The sequence below is a fragment of the Falco biarmicus genome, chromosome 7 (genome assembly GCF_023638135.1).
Source record: "Falco biarmicus isolate bFalBia1 chromosome 7, bFalBia1.pri, whole genome shotgun sequence".
Taxonomy (NCBI): Eukaryota; Metazoa; Chordata; class Aves; order Falconiformes; family Falconidae; genus Falco; species Falco biarmicus.
The window spans coordinates 39,569,418-39,589,882 of record NC_079294.1 but is presented as its reverse complement, the minus strand read 5'-3'; the positions used below and the strand labels follow the sequence as shown (position 1 = coordinate 39,589,882).

Here is a 20,465-nt window from a genome sequence, read left to right as displayed (position 1 = left end):
AATGATAGAAAACAGAGTTAGAACTCCAAGGAATCCCCTAGTCCATACCACAAGGCTTGATCTAGTCCATCTATGACATTTGTTCTGGTTCGTCTGGAAAATCCAGGCCTCACCACCTCATTTCAACATTTTCAGTTAACACTCTCCCCATGCACACAGCAAGGGAGATTCAGGTCAAAGTCAGTCTCCTGGACTCCTGCCAAATCTACCAAAGAACCTAAACAACCTAGTTCCTTTTCTTTTCCACAGCAGGCGCATGTGCTACAAGATTTGATTCCCATCTGATCTATCTTTCTTTCTGAAAAGATTTTAAGAAGTTGCAGCAGCAAACTGAAACACCCTGCAGAAGAGTTTTTGTTACTATAATAACTATAGCAATGAGTAACTCTGAGTAAGCAAAGGGCTTCCATCCTTTGGGTAGCAAAAGGCACTGATCCAAGACCTTTGGTTTATGCAACCTTGGAGGAAGTCCCGAATGAAAGACAGTTCCACCTCAAACTCTGCTGGCTAAGACATCTCTATAGGCATAAATGCTTCCTAATCTCTACCAGCAGCACAGCTTAATAAAGCTGTCTGCCTGCAGAGAAAAAAAATCCAAACCACTCAATTCCAAAGCCCCAAATAGTCTCATGTCTTTCCCCAACTAAGAGCAATGTTTTTGCATCTGTGAACTTGATTATCCCTGAAAAAGGTATGGTAGTTAACTGTGGCTATAATCAGCTGCTGCTTTTTTTTTTTTTTTTTTTAAGAGATAAGTGTGTGTTCTTACAACTTGCATCTGTGAGGCCATTTTACTCTCATAAAACACTTTAGGAAGTACTCCCTTCTCCAGTACTTCTGGAATACTCATTGGCACAGCGATCAATGCTGTGCATTCACCACAAGCATCCTCTTCCCCAGCACCAAATTTCAGCACTGCCTGCCTAGTTTACTGCTACGTGTACAGTTCTAGAGCTTTCATAAGAGGTTGCAGTGCTTCACTGAAATGCAGTCTGATCTGATAACTATAAGGATTATCAGGCACATTTTTCAAAGGAGGCCAATTTACATCACTGGGTAGTGAGTAAGGGTTTGTTGGATTTTTTTAGCTACCCTTCAAAAGTTGCTCCTAATAGCTCCTGCTACCACTAGGAACCTAGCAGTCAGCTTGACCTAGACACCATGGAAAAACAACTTCAGAGGCACCTACAATAGATTAGATAGGCTAGAACCTACTTCCCTCCTTCACTAGGTATACAAATTAACTAGAACCTTATCTAATGAAAACACCACAAGAAATCATATGTGAAGCAGCTGGGGTTCTCCAGGGTAACCTTACTTCTCCCTTGGTGTTCTGAACAGAACTGGTTGCTCTTCTGGTTCACAGGGAGAAAGACTATTTCTGGCTGCTATACCCCCCTCAGCAATGTAAGGATCTGGTACGCTACAGTACAGATTAGAATAGTTCAAAAAGTGGCCTGTGAATTACTCTGCACACTCCCCCCACTGTCAGCAGGACTAGCCCACTAGTATAAGAACTGTAACATAATAGTTAAAAAAAGAAATAAATAGTTTTTTTTAGGGAGAATATTTATAGAAAATACGGCTGACTAATCCTCATGCATGCTTATCCTGCATAATATAGGCAATTCAAGAATATACACCTGCTCTATATTAACTCCATCCTATACAAAAAGTTAAAGTATGGTATTGGCTGGCAAATACCAAATCTGTTGTGCCAGAATTGCTTTTAGTCAGCTTTATTTACACTACACATCCAGTTTCATTCAAAATTCCCAAACCTCTCTGCTATTTTGATACTCCCCTCCTCACTGACGTAGAGGGAAAAAAAAAATACAGAGCAAGAAAATATAGAAGTAGCAAAAGCAACCAGTCTCAAAGTGAGGGGCAGGAGAAGCTGGGGCTTTATGAACAACTACTTGTAACAAAGATGACAGAGGTCCAATCAGGAACAGTTTTGGCACTTGTGTAAACTAGCTGATATTACTTTTGGGGTGGGAGAAACTTATCACAGAGGCTTCTTGTAACTCCTTGACCACATTTTTCTTAGCAAGCACTTTGCTACTTGCCCCAGATTATTCTGGAAATTAATTTGTTACTTCTGCTTTTGTGAAATCAAAGACAGCAGACCCTTGCCACCACTTTCGAAAGTTTCTGTAGAAGTTTCAACTGGCATTGCAATGTCATTTTAATTAAAGAAATCAAAGATCTTCAATTGCACATGTTAATGACAATGTGGAAATAGGTATTTCGCAAAGCAGTAATGCAGGGCATTTGCTGTACAGGCTTCTGCAAGACCACTATATAAGGAGCACAAGTGTTTGATTAAAAGCCAATACTCTGGAAGAGCCTAAAGGAGCATGCTGATGCAGATTACTAGAGCATCATGGTAAGTATCAATTAAAGTAGTCAAATAACCTGACAGTTCCAAACAACTTCATAGCTGAAAACCTATATAGGCAGCCCAGTTAAGCACTACAGCCAGAAAAAGGATATAATCTCACTTAAAACACAGATTTCTTAGAAGCTATCCATAACCATGATACTACTGGGGGAAAAAGAAAAAAAAAAAAAAAAACCAGCTACCTTTAACACGAAAAACCCCACCAAAACCTCATGTTTAGCTTACTGTTATACCAACTCCAATACAAGTAATATGCCAGAAGAGCATTAGAATGCAAGGGGTTTTCCTTTTAGAGAGCCATGGGTAAGGAATGCTGTTCTTTCACATAATGATTTCTTTAACAATCCTTATATCCAACATTCTGCTGCTCCCCCCAGCATTCATTTAACAAGGAGGCAATTTTATTCAGTGCTTTGAGCCCATCTCCAAAGCTGTCAACTAAAAACTATTCACCACTGCGTAAAACCAACAATGATAGTGCACAGCAAAATACAGGGTATAAATTAATCAACTTCATTTCAAAGGATGCTTTTTATCCTAGCTAAAAAAGCATAAGAGGTGGGCAAAGCACCATGTCTAGCGAATCCGCTTTCCAGCCCTAAATCTCTCATGCCATAGAGGAAATGCTATTCCTCTGAGAACTATCTATAAGCTAGCCAAATGCCACTGAAATTGTTAGATACGGCATTTTGTTAAACTAAATACAAACACGATAGAAAGTGAGATCTAGCTTTTACTGCATTCAAAACAAGTCAGAAAAACACAAAATCCCTTTCAAAGGGAAGTACTATGCACAGCTGGGTTTTGATGCAAGAGAGAAAGAAATGAAGGAGGAAGGCTGTTTATCCAAAACACCATAGACTTAGGATCCACACACTCTGGAAACAATTTACAATCCCCGATCAAAAAAAGGCTGCTAGTTTCAAAATGAAGATAAACTAGACTTCACATAATGCAAGGGGACAAGAGCTCAAAACACACCTGCCCTGACATCCCAAACATGCTCCCAACCTATTTGTGCTTCACACATACTTGAAGGTGCACAAGCAAGCTGTTCAAATTTTAGTCTGAGGCGTGAACAGTAAGAACACCGTATTTCATCCGAGACTTCATTACATTAAACATTATGGAGAAACTACATTTGAGTCAAAGGACCATTTGGCCCATTTAAAAAAAAAAAAAAAAAAAGCACAATCCAGACAATTCATTTTCTAAGCAATCAAATGCTTCCCCTAAAACACTATCAAGGACTATTTGACAGTTCACATTTTTGTAAGAAAAAGTGACAGCTTTCTTATAACTTCAGTTATTCTCCAAATACAAGTAGTTGTAATATCATTTTTGTGATTCCACATACAGGAAGTTCCAGGATGTCTGTTACTTATAGCTTTTTCAAACCCTCAGGCATGACAAGATTCTTCTTAGGTTAGCTCCTGTATCATTTAGCACAGAAGAGAGAAAATTTGCATCCATTTTGTGAATATAGGTGATCTCACAGGCAGTGTACTGAATAGAAAGCGAAGCACTCAGCTACTGTATCTGACCTGCAACGTGTCAAATCCTATCAATTTTAACATTCCTTTTAGTTACCCAGATGCCCTTACAAACACCCTGTTCAATCCCAACTGCTTAACAGAATCCCAAATGTTTGCCTTGGAAGCAGAAAATAAAGAATTGGCTTTCCTTCTTCATAGCACTTGCAAGCATTACTGGCTTTCTGAATGCAGCAGCTTCCTTAATATCACTGGTGCTGCTGCATCATCACCAACGGCTACAGCAGCGCAAGCAGTCCAAGGCAAGACAATCAACCACACAGCCTGCTCCAAGCAGATTTAGAGCAGGTAAGTGAAGAGAAAACCCAAAGAATTACCTTTCTACCTTCTGCTGCCCAGCAAGTTCTAGAGGTTGAAGTTTCCAGATGGAGGTTAATTTAGAGGGCAGCTGTACTACAACCTAGCAGATACACCAATCTAGCTGAGCATAATTCTGTGGTTACGTTTAGCATGTAGTATTCAGCTTGGGTTCCTTAAAAGCGTTCCTGTTTTTAATTCTTACTCTCCAAACAATATAAAAAAGAATGAGCATTCTGAGGTAGATATAGAAATAAAACCAGTGGGACATAAAGGACACACAGACAAGCCTGGAAGAACTGCACAGCCCTGGAAGTCTGGAGAGCACCATGAAGCAACACAGCATAACACCTAGAACAGCTAGCAAGGAAGCTAAGCAGTACCTGTTCTTTGGTAACAAGCATGTTATGTGCCCCAAAAACCCATACAGGCTAAGTTATTCTTCACACCCAGTTTTAAAGAGCTACCTGAAACCTACCAGATCAGGGTGTTTAAGTACACAAGTATCACAGCACAGCTGAAGCTGTGGGTTTGTTGTTGTTGGTTGGTCGGTTTTTTTTTTTTTAAAAAAAAGGTCTTAATAAACCAGAAATTAACAGTGCAGCAATGCAGAGAACTAGACTTCAATATATCTTCTTCAGACTTAAACCACACTGACAACTCACTAATTCACAGCAACCTTGGGTGTTTGCTTTTATCACAATCTGTAACAAAGTTAATCAGACACCTCTAGCCAGCAAAAGAACTTGCAAGGTTATGAAATGTTTACTGATCAGCAAAACCAATTCTAATGTATATAGCTTTATGAAAAAACGTTTCAGTTTCACACTTCTACCCACAGAATTTTGAGATTTTTCTTCCCTTAAGAGGGCTTCCCAAAACATTACATCAAATAAACATTGACACTTCACACGTCTCAGAACACCAACACAAATATTCAAGAATTATAAGGTATCTGCATGCACCTACTAAGAATGAATCAGTCACAGAAGTGGTGCATTCCTAATGCTTTTCATGTCTGAATTCTCAGAAATTCTGATCTCTAGAAGAATCTAATAGGCAGCTTCTTGCTAGCAACTGCTGGAACAAGAGCTTTTGCACTACTGCTGTCTCTAGATGGGAAGGCACATTACTTTCACTGATGCAGAAAGACATGGTTTTATGCAAAATAACTATGCAAGACTGTTTTATATACAGACGTAGCCACTGAAACCCTAAAGCCACGCGGAAGGCTCTTACAGTGGCTAAGTTTCTTAAACGACAAAAAATTTCACTTTGCTTATTTGCAGCGCTAATGCAGCCTGCCTACTTCTGATTAAATACTCTACAAATTAAAGTTTCATAGATTTTGCATTTATACATTCCAACAGATATTAAGTAATGCACACAAGTGGCACAATGGTTTGTAGAAGAGAAAACAAGTTTAAAACCACATGCAGTTATCCCTCAAATTTTTTCCTTTGAAAATCCAACTCTTTTTTCTTAGCCAAAACCCACAAAGACAGTCAGTATACTATTACTATTTTTGTTCACCAACTTTCAAAAAACAAGCCATCCTATATGTTTCTCTATTTATCTAGATTTCTTTGATTTTAAAGGATCCCCTATGGAGCAAACCAGACCAAGAAAACAGAGGATCTGTTCAAATCAGTGTTTCCAAAAGTACAGGCTATAATTCCAAACAGTATTACAGGACTCAGAAGTAGCACTTGCAAGCCAAATGGAAATTCAGCTGTAGAAATAAAGCTCATGAGCCCAAGAGTGAAATTGGAAGTGGATTCCCCAGCAAAGCACGTCCGAGAAAACTAGTTCAGAGACACAGAAATCAAATAATTGGTTACAGCTGGCTGCCTGAAGAGATTCTCTTTTGCCCTCAAGTTTTTATACCTGACATCACTTTCTATAAGGGCATCTTCGCCATGATACACTGTTTTTAACTGAATAGGGGAGCAGTACAATGCCAAGGAATTCTGCATCCTACTCCATTGCCAGTGCAGGAGGATACGCAAGTACAGACATTAACTTATTTTTATGAGGGTTTTGCAGATACCCAAATTCTTACCTCTCTTCCCTCACTCAGCTAAAGATACTGCATATGCATTTTAGAAAATAAAGACCACATTCCCTCACTACTCTGCCAATACTCTGGCATTATACCTATATCTGTAAGTCTCCCACAACTGTTTTACTTTCATCTTACAGCCCTATTAAAAACAGAAGAAAGAGCTATAGCATTTGCTTCTACTATGTAGAAATCTTTCAGGCAAGAGATGCCATTGCTCTACCTCCAACAGAGGATAAGATCAATGTACAGAAACACTCATCCCCCATCAGCCTGTTTCAGTATCTTTGCCTGTAAAACTCCAAAGTAAATCTTATGGAACTGCCCATTATAACGGAACGAGCCTGAAGTCCACTAGAGAGGCATTCACATCTGGACAAATCCCAAACTTCTCCTTTCAGAGTTTTGGCCAAGGACAAAAATCCTCTACTAGGCTATTTTACAACCATGTGGAAAGGGAAGCTTTTCACATCCAGAAAATTTAACATTTATATGAAGTAACACAGAATAGTCATCTTAGTTCTGAACTGAGCTTGTACATGAGAGGCAAAAGTGTGAGGCTGCTGAACTACACAGGACATTATTTGCAATTCCCCAAACAAAAGTTTCAGGCTGTGTTCAAACTGCCTCCAAAAAGCTGGTTGTCCAAGAAAAGCAGACAGTTGGGGTTATTCTTCAGGGACACCTTTTTCTACTGAAGAATCAGAGATGAACTAATACAAAGCAGAAGTACGTACCACCACAAGACCTATGTTCTATACTGAGTTCCTCATGAAGTACACTTACTTAAGGCTCTTCTAGTACCCCAATAAACAACCAGAAAATTTTTGATCCCAAGGCACTGTCCTGACTTGTATACACAACACAACGAACATTTACTATACTGAAGTTTTCTTCAAACACACCTATGACAGACCTTACGGTGTGGCCCAGGCTGCCCTAGGGATTACAACACTTCTACAGCCAAACCCCTTCCCATTGTTACCTGCAGTGCCAGAACATGTGTCCATTCCCATTCCAAGGCAACATCCCACCATTACTGCAGGCAGTAGAGGTGAAGCAATAGCAGTGACATAGAAAACAACCGAAACCCAAGGAGTTTCATAAGTCAGAGAACCAAAGCATGATTTCCCCTGGGTATGTCTTGCAGTTGGATTCCTTCTTTGTCTACTGAGGTGACAGCTCCAATTGAAGGTTTTCTTCAGAGGTGAGAATTGTAGTCACATGGATTCCCTGATGTCTAACAAGGCGGGGGTGTGTGGGGCTCATTCATCTTACAGGCTCTTCTCAATAGAGCTCAAACAGCATTGGGAGGCTTTGGAATAAAAATCAGTGACATACTTCATTGCTAGTTACAGACTACAACCTCACCTGTCACTACATCTTTCAGGAAATCACAGCATATTCATCAGAGGCAGATGGAAAATTACTGGAATAGGGACCCAACAGTGCCAACAGAATTGAGGATGCAGTGTCCTCCTGCAAGAAGGTTGCCTAGACAGCCAGGAGCAGTAACTACCTCAGACATCTGCCCCTACCCAATGTCTGCCCTTTACAGCTTCAAAGAGGCATCAGATCTTTAAACAGTTTATCCCACATCACTTAAATACAAGCAGTTCTAGAGGTTACAAGGAGTTACCATGACTGGTTTGAAACAGGTTTTATGCCAAGACAAACTACACATCTGAACAGTCATTACCCAGACTTTTGTTCTTCGAAAGCAAAGAAAGATAAAACCAGCAACAAATAATAGGAAGCTAAAAGGTCCTGTCAAATTCTGTTTGCTATACCACCTTCTGTATTTTGACAACAGCTGTCACACTCTGCATAGGTCTGTACATCAAATAAAGCTCCTCTTCCTTCAAAAATGGGCAACAACACATGTAAAACCTAGGAGCGGAAGGAGGAAGAAAATTAAAAGTTTAGAATAACCCTAGCCAGACCAATCTTTAGACTTAGTAATGAATATAGGTGGGAAGTTACCTTCACCGAATAAACAAGACTCACATCAGCTTCACTTAGCTCATGCACAAGAAAATGGCGCAGGTGGGAAAGATCACTTCACACATCTGGTTTTAATGAACAAGTTGTCTTCACAAATTAATACACTTATTTTCTGTACATTAAAGGGCACCAATTATCCACAAATGTTTCTTTCAGTTTAATTCAACTAAGCATTTTGCTCTAGACTTATGCATGACAAACTCATCTTTAATGCACTTCTCTAACTCTACATAGCACAAAATATCACACTTTTACCACCTGACAGTCTTAACAAATTTCATCAGTTCACAAAACTGAGACAGCTGTTTTTTCTCAACTGCCATCTCTGCCCAAAACTTACAAATCAGCCCATACTCCTGCTTTGGGTCTGAATAGAGTCTGCAACTGGAATGCAGCCAACCCCAAATCCAGTTCCTTCCTTCCTGCCTGCACTGGCTACAAAATGCCCAGAGGAGAAAGAGTAAATCACTTTTGCCACAGAAAGATCTGCTTACCCTTTAACAAAGTATTATTTTACAATTGCTCTCTCTACACTGAGAGTTTTGCAGTAGGTAAAGCTTTAATATAAACCGGTCTCCTCCAAGGTGTTTAAGGTGCAAACTAGTAATATATGATCAGAGGCCCATTCCTGAATTCAGTTGGAAGTCACATTGCACATGATAAACTAGGAGAGTACACTGAGCTTGACTTAGACCCTAGGTTTGCTTACAGAGGGAATTGTACTTTATATTTTGTATTCTTTCTGCATCCTTACATGGAAAGGTATTTGCTATATTATACTAGCCTTTGCATGTTGGAAACAAAACTTGAGTGCTATATATCTAGTTTTATTGCAAGTACTGCAGCTGGAAGTGTGATTGTGCAACCATAGAGATAAGGCACAGCTGAGCCAGCAACATAACAGTAGTATTTTGTGCTCAAACATTGGAAGTAAGGCACAAAACAAAAGTCAGAAGTTAAAGCTCTTTTGCCCTTAAGCAAGCAGACTGTGAAAATACAGGGGGTGGGGGGGGGGGTGGGGGGGGTGGGGACAGGACAGGGGACAGAACAGAAGAAAAGGCTTATTTATCTTTCAAAGGGAAAAGGAGGGACATATTTAGAGCTTTTGGGAAAACTCCGTCAAAGTCTGTAAATGGATGCAGAGGGTCACAACCAAAAAGGGTTATTTAAAAAATGCTTTTGCCATTGTGAAAAACATTGCAGTGCACATCCCTAAAAATAAATGAGTAGCTTGCAGACTCTCTACCCTTGCACCTTCAGCAAGACATCTTATCTAAGGAAAAAAAATCTCAGTGCAGTCAGTAAGACTAAAGCATTGCAGCTTCCACAGACCCTGCCCACAGAGACAGTTCCTGTAACCTCTAGGACCACCAGTACCATCCCAAGGGCAACTGGCATGCCAGTGGTGTTTAAAGGAGTCTCTCATGTTTCAGACTTTTCATTAGTCCAGTAAACACCAGTTAAAGACAAAAGAGGAGTAAAAAACAATGCAAGACTGATCCATTTGGCTATTGCCAAACTTCCTTCTCCAGATTTAGCTCTGATGGAAGAGGTTACTCGGCTGCTCATGTCAACTAAAGCTTGCCTCCTGACAGACCTGCCCTAAGACCATTTTTTTTCCATTTGCCTAACTTGCTGCTAGTTTTTTGGAAAAACCCAGAGGTACTAAGAGCCCATTTAATTAAGTCTTCTGGCAGAATCAGATTAGGGAACAGTCTTCCAAAGAAATCTTATCTCCACTGCTATTCTGCCAGAGGGAGTAGGGACCTGCAGCAAGACACTAACTTCTTCCCATCACACACACAGCTCTTGAATAGGACCTCTGCCCACAGCTTACGACAAATGGCCACCCACACACACGAATTCAAAACTCACTCCCTGATGCACTGGGAAACTATTCCAGAAAATTTTAAGATTCAGAAAGTAATTCAATGCAGGCTTTACACATCTGTTAACAGAAAGATTAGGACAACTACATGGTAATGATGCCTATCTGGTCTGAAAGATACCTCTCCAATACCAAAATGATTTTTGAGTCTAAGCACTGAACTTCACAGCTGTCTGCTCTCAGAGGTCAAGCATGGAATAGGAGGAAGGCAAACTGGAAGTACAGCAACGTTTTGGTTTATTAGTCAGCATTCCACAGAACACAGCCATCTGTGAGACCGAGACCTTGTCACAGGATGTGCAGGGAAGCAGGAACCGTGCAGCTCTTCCTATCTTTCAGCAGCTCAGTGTTTCCTGTGAAAGAAGGACATACACACACTACTCCTGTTTCAAAGGCCATTACTACTCCACCATTACTAAATCAGACCTCAACAACCAAAATATATAAAGCCACCCTGTTACACACGAAGAAATACAGCTGTGCTTATATCTAAGTTTCAGCCCATTAACTTCTGTGTCTAGACTAAACAGTTTTTTTCAGTCTTCCTAAAGGCACGTGCGAGACAGTTTGCACATTTGGTCTCCAGTTTATATGCAATACACAAGAGGAGAGTTAAGCTTTTATATGCTTCAATTTGTTCAGTTTACTTTCATACAGTAATTAATTGTCTTCACACTCAGTACCACTTTGTCTTCATCCATGACACTCACATGCCTTAAGAGGATACACCTCAGATCTGAAGCCTATCTGTTTGCAGTTTGAAGAATAAAACTGTTTCATGACAGTTTGAGCTTACTGGATTCAGAAATAAAGACAGCAAAAACATTTGAGGGCAAAGAGTAATTTAAAAGCCTACTAAATGCATCACTACAGTTGAATATGAAGATTGCCTTCCAAAAGCCTTTATCAGTTAGAGAGAAAGATTATGCCAACATCTCTCCCTTGTCCTCAATTCCTTGAATGTAAAGAGGAAAAAGGAAAAGTTTACAACAATGGGGATCAGTTAACATTGCAATACTCAAGAAGACCATAATGCTTCCTGACCTTCTCCTTTTTAACTTACTATGTGCCAGCTCTATAGAAATTTTCTTGCCTGTCCCCATTCCTTTGGGGAGGCAGTGTAGTAACTGACATTTCACGTTAGTATTTGTCTCACAGTGCAACTCGCTGTTTTCATCTAATACAAGTAGTTGCTACACTGTAATGTAGCTATATCGTAGTTAGCATAAGCAATATGACAGCTAAACATTAGGTCTTTATTGCCAAACACTTCATAAGGGCACGTGTGGCCTTCGCACCATTCCCTAGCATAGCAAGCTTTCCAGGCTTCAGAATAGATTAGGAACAGTCCCATATCTAGTTCATCCCCAGTGAAGCACACTAGTTTTACCTACAGTGAGGTCAGGATATGCATCATGCCTAACTCAAGTACAGAAGATGATATTGTCAAGTTTACCTAAAGTAAATCACTTCCCAAAGCAGAAAACAGAGCTTGCTTACTTTCCCTCCCTACAAAGGAAATAAATTGCTATTGACAGAAGCATGCCTAATAGGTCCTTCAGCAATCGGCACCTTCATATCATGCCTAATCAAATTGAGTTCTTCTTAAAACCACTTAGCTTTTAATACAACAAGCTCTTCAGCATTGTAGATTATGTCTGTACCCATTTTCACAACTGCTGTTCATAATTTCTTTCATCTATATGACATGTCTGTTGTGACATAGAGAAAAGCTTTTAGCTGAATTACTCTCTTCACCATGAGCTAATAACTGCTGCTACCATGAAGCTGCACGCACACTTCTGACTGACCTCACAGGACTTCATATCCTGGCCTTGGAAGAGTTGAACAAAACTTCACTGCAAAACAGCTGATACCTGCTATTCTTCGGAACAGGAGTTATACTAATCAGAACAAAAGAAAGCTACATCTAGACAATGCAAGTCCAGTGTCACCTTGATCACGTATCATTTATAACTCAATCATACTAAACCACCACATCCTCCTGCCACACAGCACCTCAGTAAAAAGTTTTCACAGAGTGCATGTTTATATTGAAATTGTTGAAGCTTTGCTGTGCGAAGATTTCCTGCAAGGACTGGCTTCTTGTATCTTAAGCTCTATTAACTCTACCCGAGAAGTGACGTTCGTGGGAAGGGCAGTCAGTCAAACCCAAAGACTGGTTGCCTTTACTACTGAACTCCCAGCACCATGCTGCCTACTCAGATGCTAAGAAAACCCCACAAACAGCTTACTGCCTGCTACTCTTTCCCTCCCCCAATCTTTGTCTTAAATCGTATAGCCAGAAGTGCACCCATTATACAGGCATCCACAATACACAGAGACCCAGCGAGAGACTACTTGCACAGCACCTCATATTACAAAGTTAAATGTAGAAGCTGCCACAGAAGAGGCACACCTGGTCATCCAGAGAGGATGCACAATGGTGCACCACAGATGAAGAGCTGGGACAGCACTGCTCCAGCTATTCTCCAGCCTTCAGAGCACACTAATCTGCTGCATTGGAAGCCCCTGCTGTCTTGCCTGTACTATTTGCTTACTATGAGGACCGAGACCTACTCTAGGCCACTGAGTAACAGGACTAAAACAGTCTAATCCCAGATGTTACTTACAGTTTGCCAGAGAAGTTACAAATTGGTCCCCCAAAGTACACAAACAATGCTCTGATCTCAAGATTCTGTACTAACTTGCATAAAGCTACATCAGTAGACATCAAAAGAACAAGGGAAAGGTAAGGGAGGCATAAAATTCTGAACTGCATCTTGTCAAGAGGGAAACAAGTCATCTAAAAGGAAAGTGGGACCCTTCAACATGGTATTAGCATATGCAGGTTACAAAAGTGAAGAATGCAAGGACACCATTTAGTGATGTATTTATGAAACAAACAAAATGAGAAGCTTTGCCTTGCAAGTCTGGAAGCAGGCATGTTCTCTATGCCAGCAAACCCATTCCTGTACCTCAACGTTTCAGCTTGTGACAAGTCACATGCAAGCTTTTCAGTGGTGACCTTGGGACAGAGTAAGAATAAACATAAGGATATTTGTTGATAAAAGGAAAAGCATCCTCAACACAAATGAGATTTAGGGTATCAAACGGTGCAAGCGGAACAGGATTTGACAGCACAAAGTATCCAAAGAAACCAACTAGAGTTTCTGCTTCAAGCTGGGAGCTCAGACCGAATCCTCCTCTACTTCACTTGCCTTGCAGACCACAGGATAAATAAGCCACAAGTATGACAGTGCAGAATAACAACTCTAGATGACATCATGAAACATGCCTTTTTGTGCACTAAGACTGCAACTATACAACATGCTAGAGGAGACATCCTTGGAAAGTTTCATACCCATACTAGTCACAGATACTAAAGGCAAATTCAGAACCAAAGCATGTTGCAGACAATACCAACAAGAAAAACACCACAAGATAAAGGCTGGTTCAGCCTACCTGAACAGGTGTTGCCTACAGACACATCTATAGTATTTTGCCAACAGTTGTAAAACTTCTTTGCCAGCACGCTGAACTAATAAACCCTACCACCAGCAAGGCACAATGGCTCAGGCTGAGTGCCATACTACACTCACACAGCTTCTCATTAGCTTAGAGTATAGGAAAAGAAGGTTTGCATCTTCCCAAAGTATCAAGTTCATACGTGCTACCACTACTGAGGAATAAGGACTGAGCAATTTAGAGAGTAGCATTAGCTCCATAATAAATGAATACAAAACAGCCATAATTTAGTTTGAACTGGATAATAAAAAGTTCCTGGCTTCTTAGGAAAAAATCTGTTCTCAAGCAACCTTGTAATCACAGTTGAAAAACAGCCTGCTGTTAAGATGGAGCATGAAATAGCTTAAGCAAGATGCTGCTTTCAGCAACAAAAAACAAATCTTAATAGCCTAGAAAGTAATTTCTAAGTTTGCACACATATTTTAAAGTAGAACCAAGTGGACTTTCATGGTATCTACTCATTTATAAATTTCAGCTGAAAATGGAAAACTATTGCATCCCTGATTCTGCCAAGACAGGAAAGGAGCAATGGGAAAGAAGCAGCTATTTGGTTCTACATGAGAAGTGCACCAGTGAAAGACAACGAAGTCTTACGTCTGTCAGACTTGTTTACTCAGAGTAAACACTTATTTCCATCTTTTAAGGGAAAAAAAAAATAATAAGTCTTCCACTTTGACATGTGTGACCTACTGCCTGTACATGCCAAGGGGATTACAGTTTAACTTCCAGAATGCACTCAGTTTCCTTTTTATAACAACCATTAAACACACAGATGTTTGATGGTCTAATTTGCTTCAACAAATACAAATTTTAGCTTCTAGAGTTTGAAGTTTCTGCTCTCTGATTTTACATCAGTATCGAGATGCTGTGAATAAAGCCTACAGCTGGATACAAACCTGCACTCTGAGAAAGTCAGAAGTACTCCAAGGAATAGGATAGTCACAGAGAAGAGACTCTAGTATGTTTTCTCTGTTAGCTTAAGCAGAGCAAAACCTTTGCTCTATCCAGTTATACACAGGCTTCCACTGAAAAATCCACGAATCTTTCCTCAAATACAATCCTTTCTACTACTTTTTTTCCTCCATTGCAGTTAATGTTCTATTGAGACACAATACTTCTGGTGTATGATTAATCTAGTTGCAAGCTCTCAACTGGCACTGATCACATTCTTAATATGCAGCATGTAAGATCCATCATAAACTAAACACAAAACATAAAGGTCTCCAAGAAGCCACTGTCCAAATCAAATAAAAAAATAAATCAGTTTCTCCAGAACAGCAGCCTTCCAGCTATGACTGTTGAAGCAAATTATTCTCTCTCAGAATCATGACCTTGAACATATTTAACGGGTGGCTACCATTATTTGCTATGAACACTCCTTTAAATGAAGCCTAAATAAGGCTCAAAAGTAGAACACAAGTCACCTAAGCAGTTTCACCAATTTATCTAAGCCATATAGTGCAAAAAATTACAGAATCATGAAACAAAGCTTCAGCTTGATATCAAACAGCAAATCCATGTAAGTTCAGCGTTAAGTCCCCAGTTTAATGCCATAGCCAGGATGAGCCTCCCTCTGCCTTCAGTCCATAAACAGCAGCAAACAGCTACCAGAGGCAAGCAGAGATACCATATTGTGCATGCATTCGTCAACACCACTGGAAAACTGCATCAGCTTCTTCCTGGACTGCACAGCAAGAGATTAACAAAAGAGTTCCGTGAAAAGCCAAACAGGTGGAGTTAAAAACCAGAAGGGTGCTTAAAAGTAGGAAACACTTCAGGAACTTTCTTTAGCTTGTCAAGGAGGTAGTGGTTAAGGAGCAACTTTCATCAGTCACTAAAAGCCTGTATGAGAAACAGGAGTATATATGGAGGTCCTTTCAGATTAACACAAAAAGACATGTTCCAAATCTAAATTTGATCCAAGTACAAATCGATCCATCACAACAACTTGCCCAAAATTACCATAGAATTTATCACACTGTAAACATCGATGAGAAATTTATTCTATTTTTTAAAAAAAGTTAAATTTAAGCAGACCTACAGCCAGCCTGTTTATTCAAGGATGCCCAATAGTCCACATTAAACAAAGCTTACGTAACAACGTATAGTGGCTCCTTTGGGCACTGTAGTTAACTTGAAGTTAACCAATTCATTTATTTTAATTGTTAACTAGGGAAAACTTATACATAAAATGTTGAGAGCGATTTCATAGTGACCACTATAACAACACTGAGCAATAGCCCTTAAGAGTTTTGTCTAGATTGGGAAAAAAAAAAAAATAGATTTTGCAGAACCCATTAAGTCTGTAACACAAGTCTTTCCCAGCTGAGGATGCACCAGGCTGCACCTCCTTGCTAACAAGTAGCTAACGGAACTCTTTGGTTAGTAAGAAATATGACACATGCACATACCTATTGAAAACCCCATCTGAAACTCCCCAGAATCGGTTGCCATACATCACACTGAAAGTGTTTAATGCCAGGTACAAAATCCTCTCCCTCCTATAAAACTCAGCCATTGACTAAAATGTAATGCTACTTCGGTATTTGTGCTTCAACTTACACAATTTTAATCAAGAGACTTTTCCGTGAAGTTAAAGCTGCCCGTTGATACCATACAGTCCCAAAGGATGTTAATTTCTGCCCCCAACCAAAAGTTTACTTTAAATTACATAACATATTTAAATGTTGAAAAAACCCAGTGTCATTTTATGGTGTTCCATATGAACACATCTAACTGGATTTGTTTTCTCCCAAAAGCCACATTTATGTATTGATGATTACTGCAGGCTTGAACTACATATAAATCAAGACATAAGAGAAGCTTCCATTAATGTACAATTCCATGGTATAACATGGGTTGGACTTGATGATCTTGAAGGTCTCTTTGTAGAATCATTTAGGTTGGAAGAAAGATTTAACAGCACCAGCCTTCAGTGAAGGCTGCCCCATGCAGCCAGGGACCAAGCACCCAAAATAAAGCCACGCTGGCCTGAATACCATTACACCAGAATGAATTCTTCAGAGCACACTTCAAAGCTGGGGGAAAAGGGGGTACTGGGAGGAGGGGGACAGGACATAGACCTCAAGATGCTAACCAGATACCAGACAAGTCAAGCAAAGATTACTGACAAACAACGTACTAATACCATGACACCCTATTCAGGTACTCATACTGTATTCTGTATCTCCTTGAAAACTCCCTCCAGCCCCACTTTCCAAGAAATACATAATGGGCCATTACTTTGACGGGACTTCAAAAAAACCTTTTTGTTTCGCCTCAAAAAAAAATTAGAATATGAATGTTTCTGCTTCACCAAAGAAATCCATAGCCTTTTGTGAACAGATGATGCTAGGAGCAGATGTACGCAAGCAGATTCACAATCAAGCAGATGATCTCTTCTTTACCAGCCATCTTGACCTGGCTGGCTTGATTTACATAAACTGTTTTTATTCACAACAATATTGATTATGTAAACCTTGACAAAAACTTAACCAAACACACACTGCCATACCACTGACAGAAAATACGTAACACACTACTGGGAGAAGGTTATTAGAAATAAATTTGCTGCAATGACTGACTTCAATTGCCTTAGGCTTTACCCTCTGATCACATTCATGCGCAGACAAGCAGTCACAACTACTGCAGGACAACACAGGAACATGTTCTAGTGTGGTAGAACACCTTCAACCCTACTTTAAGGCAGAATAAGCGCAAAAGATAACGTTTTGTCATCTCAAAAACAGGACTCTCAGCAGTTTGCCAGGTATGCCAATCCCTTTGTTTATCATTCTTTTCACCACCTAATTTAAAGTCTCACAGCTCAAGACAGAAGTTGTTCATCAACATCACAATCAATGTGGTTTTTTTTCTAAACCATGCAGTGTCTCAAGACAACTTTTTTAAAAAAATTATCTAGCCATGAGGTCACTATCAATTTTAATCAGGCAGTTGTAACAAGAGCTGTGACACTACACTTCTGCTGATCCACAGGTCTGTGTCACTATGGAGAGAAGAGCAGATTTACATTGTCTAATTTAAATGGAACTCCAGATTACAAGATTTTAATACAAAAGAGGTATTAAGAATTTTTTTTTAGAATACCGAACAGATGCTTAAGCTGTTCCAAGAGTTCCTAGTCACAAATGTTGAGTCATCAAAGAGAGAGATGTTTGTATTATTTATGGCACTACATAAAACATTTAACATATCTCTGATAGAAAATGCAGTGATCAACTCCTAAAGTGTCAAATGGATCTTAAAACCCCAACCTTCAGTCCAAAAATGGAAAGTGTAGCTACTGAAGTCATGACATTTCCTGGACTGCTTCCATCATATCTACCTATTTCTACATTACATCTACCCAGCACGTTGTGTTGGTAAACTGTGACATGCCCTATTGTTCCAGTGCAGCTTAGAGAGACATCCTGACCAGAGATTCAGCTGCCTGCTTGCAGACTTGTTCATAGCTGTACTACAAGGGCAAGAGGGTTTGTTTGCTTTTTTAGTACATGTAGCACCCAGAAGATACAACTTTAGTAGTTTAAGGGAACAGCTGATACTCAAATAAAAAATAAACTCAGTCATGTAAAGTTTACTTAAGTTTTATTGGCATGTTTCAACACACAGCAGTGAAGATCAAGACCTCTGGCAGAACCGATAAGCTGAGATCAATGCATTTCCATATTAAAGGGAAAGCACACCAGACTTTGCTAGGTTAAGATCAGAGCCAAAACATTTCATACTTCTGTACTTTCAACTGCTGCTAAAAATAGTGAAGCAACAGAAAGGAAAATGCTTCCAGCTGTGCGCAAAAAGCCTCTGCAGCACAACATCAATTTATGCTCTCTAATTTAATTAAAGATTCAACATCATACTATGACTTTATTGCCAGAGACAGTGTGGCACAGCTGAGGTTACCCTCCATTTCCACAACTGAAACAGTAAGAACATTTCTTTATTAAATCTAGTTTGATATGGATATTTCTCCCAAATCAAGTTAGTCCACTTAAATTCAAATCTTTCAAATGCCAGCTATGCCACCTTCATGGCAATAGCTGTATTTTATTCCACAGTAACTGTATCTTGACCTAAACTTATGATAAAAAATATTTAGCATCCCTTAAGGAAAAAAGATACACCACTGGACACACGAGTACCCAGTGTTGACTGCTCTTTTTATCTACTCCCAGAGATTAAAACAGTTATTCTGCAGAGGTAAACACATGCCCTACGAAATTACTTCACCAGAACAAAAATAAAATCCCTAAAAAACCAGAGTAAGGTTGTCTACGACCTTGCAGCAAATATGTAACAGATTCTGGGGGAGGCTGAATAACGCACCAAGGCTGTAACTGTTCCGCTTCACAGCTGGCTCAAAACCTTCCTATTGTATTTGTTACTAAAAATTATTCCATTAACCATATGTTTCTACATACTAAACTATCAAAATTAAGCATCTCTTCCAAGGTTCACAAGGGCTCTCAGCAAGCACGGCTTCAACGCCTCTCCCTCATCTGCTTCGACGGTGCTCAGCAGAAAGGCTTCGAGCTTTAACAGCAGGGCAAGAACATAATACCAAGCGGATTACTTTAAGATCCGTATCAAGCTGAGAAAATAAATATTTCCACTACGAATCTGAATACAAGTGCTTCACCCTCCTCCCCCCGCCCCCCCCCCCCCAAAGTCATCTCCCCTGCAGTCTGCCAGGAGGACGCCGGCTCTCGCAGCGAGGGGAGAAGCCGCCAGGGAGAGCTCAGCGAGCGGCTGCGCCCAGGGACGGCGGCTCCCGGCACCTGCGAGCGGCACCGCCGCGGAGGGAGGTGTGTTGGGGGGCCGGGGCTCCCCCGCGGCCTCGCCCGGCAGCTCGCGCCCCTCCCCACTCCCGCACAAAGTTTCTTCCCAGCGCGCCGCGCCGTCCCCGCGGTCCCGGTGCCCGACAGCCCGCCGCCGGCCCTCCCTCTGCCCCCGGAGCCGTGGCGGCGGGGCCGAGCCGCACTCGTACCGCAGGGCAGAGCTGCTGGCGGCGGCGGCGGGCGGCCGCCCCCCGGTCGCGGGGTGGGGGGCGACGCGACACTAAGGCCGCCCCGTGCGCTCGGCCCGGGGAAAGGCGGGAAGCGGCGCCCCCCGCCCCCCTCCGGGGGTCTCGCCCCTCCGAGCGTTACCTCAGCGGGGAGCCGCGGCCGGCGCTGAGGGGACGGGCCCCCCCCGCCGCTTCCCCCCGCCCCAGGACGGGCCCCGCTGCTGCCGCGCTCCCCTCCGGCGCCCCTCCACAGCGCTCACCCCAGCACCACCAGCTCCCCGTACTTGACGGGCTCCTTGTTAGGCGCGCAGTGCTCCTCCTGGCTGGGGGAAAACATGGGGCCGCCGCTAGGTCTCCCGCCGCTGCAGTCCCACCCGCCGCGGGGGCGAGTGCCGAGCGGGCTCCGCGCTGCGACCCGCACTGAGCCGGCGGCCGCCCGACAACGGCCACTACACCGGGGGGGCGGGGGGAGGAGTGCCGAGGGGGACGTACCAACCCGCCGCGGCAGGGGGTGGGAGGAGCAAAGCGGCGCCTTCCTACCCACCCTCCCGCTCCCATTCACCGCCTTTGGAGGGGGTGCGCCGGCGCTCCGCCCCCTTCTTCTCACCCTCCCCCCCCCCCCCACCGCCGGCAAGTGGTACGGCCTAGCTGTGTTATGTAAACATAGAGTAAAGGGGACGGGGCTGCTCTTAAAGGGGCCGCGC

The 20,465-nt window shown here is 41.7% G+C and overlaps 1 protein-coding gene across 2 annotated transcripts in view; it reads right to left on the bottom strand.

Annotated features, from left to right (window-relative positions):
- Positions 1-20,221, bottom strand: part of PELI2 (pellino E3 ubiquitin protein ligase family member 2) — a 74,627-nt gene extending 54,406 nt beyond the window's left edge. Inside the window, exon 1 of one of the 2 annotated variants that reach the window (XM_056346750.1) lies at positions 20,022-20,221. In XM_056346750.1, coding sequence (XP_056202725.1) covers positions 20,022-20,098 — 77 coding nt within the window. In that variant the 5' untranslated portion in view covers positions 20,099-20,221. The remainder of the gene's footprint in view (positions 1-20,021) is intronic. The other variant, XM_056346751.1, reaches the window with a different exon arrangement.
- Positions 20,222-20,465: the final 244 nt, after the last annotated feature.